Source organism: Vanacampus margaritifer, chromosome 4 (genome assembly GCF_051991255.1).
Source record: "Vanacampus margaritifer isolate UIUO_Vmar chromosome 4, RoL_Vmar_1.0, whole genome shotgun sequence".
NCBI lineage: Eukaryota > Metazoa > Chordata > Actinopteri > Syngnathiformes > Syngnathidae > Vanacampus > Vanacampus margaritifer.
The window spans coordinates 10,272,565-10,280,895 of NC_135435.1; the positions used below are offsets into that span (position 1 = coordinate 10,272,565).

Genomic DNA, 8,331 nt, shown 5'->3' on the forward strand with positions numbered 1-8,331 from the left:
ACGGAGGGAGGAAGAAGAAGCAGTAGAGACCAGCATTGACAGACGAAATCGGACACACACAGAGGAGGAGAAATGCCAAATTTCGCAGGCACCTGGAAAATGAAAAGCAGTGAGAATTTCGACGAGTTACTCAAGGCGCTGGGTGAGAATATTATTCATTTTTTCCCGTGGAGCTCTGAGCGGCCTCAGGTGGGAGCGTTGTTAATTTGAAAGAGGAGTCTTTTTTGTCTTAATGCAGATGAGGAATTAGACTGGGATCATTCTTCATCAGTATCATGATGATGACATTGTTGAGTGTTTGATTTTTACAATAGAATAAGCTACTTGATTATTTTTAATGCCTTACTGAGATGAATGAGTGAAGTGTGGGAAACAGTTTTTCGATAGTTGTCTAGTCGATTTGTTTGTACTTCAAGTGAGTCACAGAGAGGGTTAAGAGTTTTGCCGCTCATTTGCAGGACTAGATCTATCATTATGGACAGGAGAGTCGAAAAGTGGGCCAACATTCCTTTCGTTCGTTTTCTTCTAACTGCATCTCATGCGCAGACTCTGTCATTCTAAACAGTATGATTTGTTTAAAAAAACGAATACTTTTCAAATATGGAACACTTCTGCACTTGGGATTAAACATTGTTTTCCCCATTTTAAATCTGATACCTGCAACACGCTACAAAAAAGCTGGGACGTGGGTACATTTACCCCTATTTAAAATCACTTTTTCTTTCAAACAACACTCAATAAATGTTTGGGAAACGGAGAATACTAATTGTTGAAGCTGTGTAGTTGGAATTCTTTCGCACAGCTTGATGTATGACCTAAATTGCTTAACACTCCATGGTGTCCACTGTTGTATTCTGTGCTTCATATTTTCAATGGAAGACAGGTCTGGACTGCTGGCGGGTCAGTCTAGTACTCACACTCTATTATTACGGAGACACGCAGTAGTAACACGTGCAGAATGTGGATGGGGCATTGTTTTGCTGACAGGACATCCCTTAAAAAAAGACAGCAGCATATCTTGCTCCAAAAGCCGTATTTACCTTTCAGTATTAATGGTGCTGTCAAATGTAGAGATGGCAAAATTAATCAACCAGTAATCAATTATGAAATTAATTGACAACTATTTTAATAATTGAGTAATCATTTTTTAAATTCAAAATTCTACAAATCTTCTTTTTTGTAATCCTTCTTGAAAGACTGATTATCTTCTGTGTTGAATCAAAATAAGACACATACCAAGTACGAAATAACCACAAATCACTGGTTAATAAACAGTAATCAGGGGAAATGCTTTTGTAATACACTTTAATGCAAAATTCAAATGAATCCGATTAGTTGATAGAATAATCGATAGATTAATCGATGCTAAAAATATTCGATAGTGACAGCTAGTCACATAATGTGCAAGTCACCTGTGCCATCGTTATTGACACGACCCCATAACCTCACAGATGTTGGTTTTTGAACTTTGCGCTGATAACAATCCAGATGCTCCTTTTTGGATGTGTCTCATCAGACCGCAGCACACTTTTCTACTTTTCATTACTCCATCACAGATGAGCTTGGGCTCAGAGAAGCCGGGCGGCATTTCTGGGTGTCGTTGCTATATGGCTTTCACTTTGCATGCAATCATTTTAAGCAGATGTGACAAAAAAAGAAGACTTTTGTAACCAAGTACATATGATACATTGCCGTTTGGAAGTGACTTTCCATTTTCAACATCGCTTATCGTTGTCGTCTATTCCCGCTAACTGGTCAAGTCAGTCAAAGGGCACATAGAGACAAACATTTACATTGTCACTGAATGGAAAATGAACCCACACTGCCTACACCCAAATCAGGTGAAACTACTCTAACAGTGACCTTCATATTGCTTCAATGGTTTTATTAAGGATATATTCACAGCTGGCAATTCATAAGGTGCTTTGGTGCACTTGGCAGATAAAGTCCATCTGTTCTCAGGTGTGAACGCAATGCTGAGGAAGGTTGCCGTGGCGGCCGCTTCCAAGCCTCTTGTGGAGATCCGGCAGAATGGCGAGCAATTCTACATCAAGACATCCACCACGGTCCGCACCACAGAGATCAACTTCCTCATTGGCGAGGAGTTCAACGAGGAGACCGTGGATGGAAGAAAGTGTAAGGTAATTTCGTGAACATAGCACATGAGCAATCACGTGAACAAGAAAGAAAACAAACCATCATGGACAAAAAGGGAAAAAAAACAGTACATAATCATATTTGATTTTTTTTTCACTGAATTCAAACCAGTGTGTTCTATCAGTAGTTTACGGATGGCCAAAATCTGAGACATGATGCATACGTACCTTTACAGAGTCTGGCCACTTGGGAGACGGAAAACAAAATGTACTGCAAACAGACCCTACTGAGCGGCAACGGGCCAAAAACCTTCTGGACCAGAGAGCTCAGAGGGGATGAACTCATCCTGGTTGGTATTCTATTATATTGGTATTACTGTTATCAGTACAGAATTTTGTTCAGATGAAAGAACTGCATCAGTGGGTGGACTGAAATGGAGGGAAGCAGGGGAGGCAAGGTAGGAGTGCCCTCAATAAAGAAGAATTTCATTTCATAGGAACAAACCAATGTTTGCCTACAATCTGCTATGAGGCATGAAAAACTAAAGTAAGAAAAGTCTACAAAATGAGGTTCCAAGTAACAAACCCAAACTGGGCATAAACGAAAAAGGAAATAAGACATGACTTGGGGAAAAAGTGACTGACCGCGAGACAAACAGAAGCAACAAAGACAATAAACCGACAAGGACAGAAAGAAACCAGTGAACTGAATGCAAGCAAACAAGAAACATCTGGACAAGAGATGAATGGTTGGAGGGAGCTGATTGGTTTACAAGGAACTGTTGAGAACAGTTGGAACGAAAACCTAATGGAGCAAGACCTGCAAAAAACTAAATGTGATCTAAACAAAGACCAGATCATGGCCGTGGTCATCTGAAATTATTGTGAAAAAGAAAGTTAAGAATAACAAATGCCTTGTCTGCCAATTTTTTTTAGGAAGGAAAAAATCATCATTTTGCTTTCCCCTGTCAACATCAGGGCCCATTGCAGATGATGGACCAGATGGACTGCAGAGTCCAAAGGGGTGTGATGACAAGCTGCTCTCTACTGACTCTGACTAACTATCAATCACAAAAATATTTGTGAGGGGATGTAATTTGGATCAATGGTACGTTTTCGGCAGTACAAAATCTGTTTTTATTCAAAATAAGGGTGTGTGTGTCCATGTGGAGTGTTTGAGACTGTAAAATGATAAGCACATGGGGATGGATTATTTGGGGGGTGGGGGGGTTGAAACATGCTCGTTTTAAGTTAACAGTGTGAGATCTACCGGGCAATAGACAGACGATGGAAGTATAGTATTATAATGTATAACAACAATAGGACTACTAGTAATAAGTCATCATATTTTGGAGGAGCACATAGCCGTATCGCGGTTAGCATACATCTGTCTCACAGGTCTGAGCTACAGGATCAAAATATCTGCTCAGGCTTTCCTATGTGGGATTTGCATGAGCACCCTGTGCTTGTGTGGCTATACAGCATGTGCCTTGCGATGAACTGGAAACCAGTGCAGGGCGCATTCCACCTATCGCGCAAAAATCAACTGCGAGAGGCTAATACTTGGGGAGTAAGGTGTACATACCCACACAATGTAGTCCCAATCTTCAAAAGAATGTGGAGAAGAGGCGATGAAATGATCCTGATTGTTTAAAGATCTTGTGATGTAATGCTGGTTAGTACCCTGCAACTTTGTCATCCCCAGGTAGCATGCTATGCTAATATACTTGCACATGCTCATTTGCATGAAGCTAGCATTTCGCACATCGGGTAAATCAACCCCAGGGCAGAGTCAGAGGAGCAAATTATTGAATTACAAATAAATAAAGAAGTGAATTACCGACCGGAGAAGAGTTAAACCCAAGTTATTAGCTTGAGATAACTTAACACAGATTTTACAAGTGAAACAGACGTTTGCAATATATTAACTCATTCACTGCCAATGACGGCTATAGACGTCAGAAATTCATTTGAACCATTTCTATTAGTTTAACATTTTTTCCACTTTTGTTAACAAGAGTACAAACACCTAGAACTATGAAAGTCATGTGATTTATACAATTACAAATGTTAATCACCTGATGCAATTAGAAAAAAAAGATAAATACTATTAAAAAATTAGGGGCGTCAGGCGATAACATTTTTTAAATTGTAATTAATCGCATAACTTCTCTAGTTAACTCACAATTAATCAAAACATTTACATCTGTTCCTAATGTACAATTTAAAAAAAATCTAGGTTTTCATACTCTTGTTAACAAAAGTGGGAAAAAAAAGTTAAACTAAGAAATAGTTCAAATGAATTTTTGACATCTATAGCCGTCAACGGCAGTGAATGAGTTAATGACTAGCTAACGTAACACAAGTTATCTGTAGTTTAAGTCAATTTGGCCCGTTGCTAACTCAGTGTCGCTAACATGAGTAAATTAATTGATAGTACTAGGCTAACCTAACCACACAATCATGTAACTGATGACTGCATTTTTGTGTAATTTGTGTACACCGCCACGGTTCTTGGAATGCCTGCCACGCTGCTGAAAAAAAAATCCTAGAGGAAACACTGACTAGAGTGACCAGATTTTCAAAATTAATGCAACAGTTTCGCTGGCAATCAAATATATAAAAAAATTCTCACCAAATTTCATTACAAGTCCATTTTTGTCAATGGGGACAATTTTGTCGGTTGTGCTCTCCTTTCAGCTGTTGCTAAAAGCTATCTTGGTTGACAGTTCAACAGCGCTAAACAAGCCCATGCACTCAACATTATCTAACCTTTTTTGCTTGGTGCCGGCAACTATTGGAAGCCGTTTACCTTGCGCCGGTCCCGCATTGTAACATTGGAAATAAGCCACTAGAACGCTCAGCTTGCGTTAGGTCTTACCGGCGCCCGCAGTATTAGAATAGTAGGACTACATTTCCCATTATTCTTAGACATGATAGCAGGAAGTAGTTCTAGTTCCGGTATGACGAAAACGTGCCTGCTAGCGATTAGATGCGGATGAGTATGCAAACCCAAATTTTAATGTGATAATAAATAAGAAGGAATTTAAGTTAAATTCCCTTTTAATGGATTTATCGTACGAATTGCTATGACAACTGTGTGATTGACATAACATGGTCAAAAAAACAAGACGCCGAAAAGGGAGCTGCACATTGGGACAAAACAATGAGATTGGCAAAATCTGCCGTGACTCTGGACCCAAGACTCAAAACCGGGACTGCCTCAGTCAAACGGTGAAAGTCTGGTCAACATACCTTGAAGTGGTCGCTAGCCCATCGTAGGGAAGATTTTATAGACAGACAATCGGGATACCATTATATCGCGAGTGACTATATTCATGTGATTTCACTGTTGCTCGTGGCCCCCAGCGGGGAACCATTACTATGATGAGGCCAGTGTTGAAAACCAGTTTGACACCTCTGGTATTCTGCAACAAAATAACGATATCAGCTGTTAGAAAAAGCAAAAACAGACCAATGTGTAATAATATTGACACAAAGAAAAAGCAAAAACAGACCAATGTGTAATAATATTGACAATACTGAACCAATATCAAGAGCTAGTCTAGCCTCTAGATTAAAGTGATTACGTTTCCAGGACAACAAGCTAAAAACAGAGGCGTTCGCAAGCCATCTTTTTGTTGCTCACTCTGGCAGACATGGCGGATTATAGCCGCCCTCTCTGTGATTGAGGACGGCCAGACTTTAATGACCACTCTGAGTCAACCCTTAAAATGATAAGTGGAGGTGTAGAAAAATATCGTTATTGTCCATGACAGGAAGCTCATTCTTCCTTTACATTTGAGACCATTTAATGATAATGTTGAGAGGAAGAGCGCAGGCCTCTAATGGGCAGTTAGAGTGAGGTGAAAATGTGTGCCTTTGATAATCCGTCGTTCTCCTACGGCCTGTAATTGGCCTCATTGATCACGGTGTGCAGAAATGCAAATGAACCCTGTCGTCACCTTCACTTAATGCCTCCCCGGACGACTGGCCGGCCGCCAGATGGACTTGTGTCGGCTCCATTTGTCAGCGACTCGGGCACCCGCTTGCACGCCCTGCACCGCAGCGTGGCCTGAGATAATGATGTGTGGTGCTGCAGTCGGCCATAAAGCTTTTCTTTGGGGATTTCCATAAATCTTTGGGAACTAAACACAGGCGCCTGTCCCGCTAGTCCTGTATTCCGAACAGTCACACTGGGACGCGTTCATGGAATCAAGAGTGGAAATCGGGAAGCGCGGCAGAGGAAAAACGACTTTATTTTGGCTCAGTTAAGTTGCATATTTTATCCTCAAACTTGTCAAAGTACCTTTGAGCAAGCAACTTGTATTCCTTCCATGACAACAGCTACTAGCATTCTAGGGAGTCCTTAAAGTGGAGACATTTTTCCACGAATCCTCCCATAATCCTATTGCCAAATTCAACTTAACTACCTCATGTACCCATAAATAGCATTCACATTAAAATACATTTTTAAGGGGAAAAAAGCCATAATAAGAGTAAGGTCAGATTTTTTCCAAGAAAAATAAAATTTTATTCTTTACAAGTAAAAATAACTTGTCAGGATACAAAAAAAAGTTTTACTATAATTAATGTGTCTGTACAACCACAGGCTTTGAACATACTAATCACATTCAAACTCAAGTTAAATGCAAGTAAGAACAAACCTCTTACAGCACAAAGTATGGTCCGCACCAGTGCCGGCCTAAGCAAAATTTGATTTTGGGGCCCCTTATCATCACCAGTAATAGTGCTTTTTGATCATTCATACTCCTAAAAACTAATTCCATGCTCTACTCTTTCATTATGAATACACCTGTAAAACATATTATATGGGAGACGTGTAGTTAGATTCCACAATGATTAGGGCCATCAAAGTAGACAACTGGTTTGCAAAATTCAGCAAATCCCCCTAATGGCCGCACAGAGAAGACGACGAAGAAGATGAAGAAGAAAAATAAGTAGTAGTAGAAGTAGAAGAAAAAGAAGAAGTAGTAGCAGTAGTAGAAGAAGTAGTGGAAGTAGAAGTAAAAGAAGAAGAAGAAGCCTGTCATGTTTTAATCTGAAATGTTAGCAAATTCAGCAACATGATCAGTTTGGGACCGATTTACACTGATACAGTATAAATGCCCGGTAATCCCGTGGGAATCAACTTTACATTTAATTACGAGATTGGGACGGGAAATGAGGATAAAAAGTTCACGGGAGCTGGAGGGAATGGGATTATCCAGTAAATAAAAATAATAATAATAATCTGACCCACAAAACAAAAAGGATTTTTGTTGTTGTTGTTGTAAACTATAGGACGGGATTGTTTTTCTGTGGCTGGGATGGAACAGCCCAAACCCTCTAACCCACTCCCATGTTACCTCTGCACAGCATCTGATAGCTTTTAAAAGGTATCAATCAGGAGTGTACAAAAGAATTTTCAAGGCATGAAATCCACCATGGAACACAACACTCTGCTTCATGAAATGGAGGAAAATATGGCACAGCTTTGACATAAGCACAATAACTGGATGGCCCTCTAAAATTGATCAAGAAAACTGGTCAGGAAGTCCAGATGCCAAGGAATTTCTGGCACAGTGGCAGGTACTGGCTATTTTGTACATGCAACCCTAACCCTTCTTAAAGGAAACCACCCATTCTGCAGAAACACTCTTGAAATCTCCCAAATGCAAGTGGGGAAAATGTTTTGTGGTCCGAATGATGCAAGCAAGATTTGGCCACAACTCCAAAAAGTGTGTGGTGTAAAGTAAACAATGTTCTTCGACTAAAGAATACGATTCATACTGTACAGTGAAACACGATGGAGGCAGGGGAAGGATCATGTGGGAATTCAAATATTCACCATCAACAATACGTCATAAACAAAGCCAAAACAGAAAATAATCACCAAGAATTGCACTAACAATACACTAATGTTTACGTATGTTGTAATTGTCTCTTTCAGACTTTTGGAGCCGACGATGTGGTGTGCACAAGGGTCTACATGCGAGCGTAGCAGCAAACTAACAGTTTCTGCAAAAAAAAAAAAACATACTCAACACCTGTCAACCGTCTCATCGCCCCGTTTTGTATTTTCATAAACAGTTGATCTGGATATATCGCTATAATCCAAATATCTACTTGCAGCAATGTTCATTAAACCTCACAGTATATTTGTGTTTTCTAGTAAATTAGTGAATTCAGAAGTAATAAAATGAGGCTTCAATTAAACTCAGAATTGTCAATA

General features: G+C 39.8%; 1 protein-coding gene across 1 annotated transcript; it reads left to right on the forward strand.

The window, feature by feature from the left end:
- Window positions 1–8,315, forward strand: LOC144050145 (cellular retinoic acid-binding protein 1). The gene is made up of 4 exons (XM_077563163.1): window positions 1–142; window positions 1,963–2,141; window positions 2,333–2,446; window positions 8,050–8,315. The coding sequence occupies exons 1-4, from the start codon at window positions 73–75 to the stop codon at window positions 8,098–8,100; spliced, it is 414 nt and encodes a 137-aa protein (XP_077419289.1). The 5' UTR covers window positions 1–72; the 3' UTR covers window positions 8,101–8,315.
- Window positions 8,316–8,331: the final 16 nt, after the last annotated feature.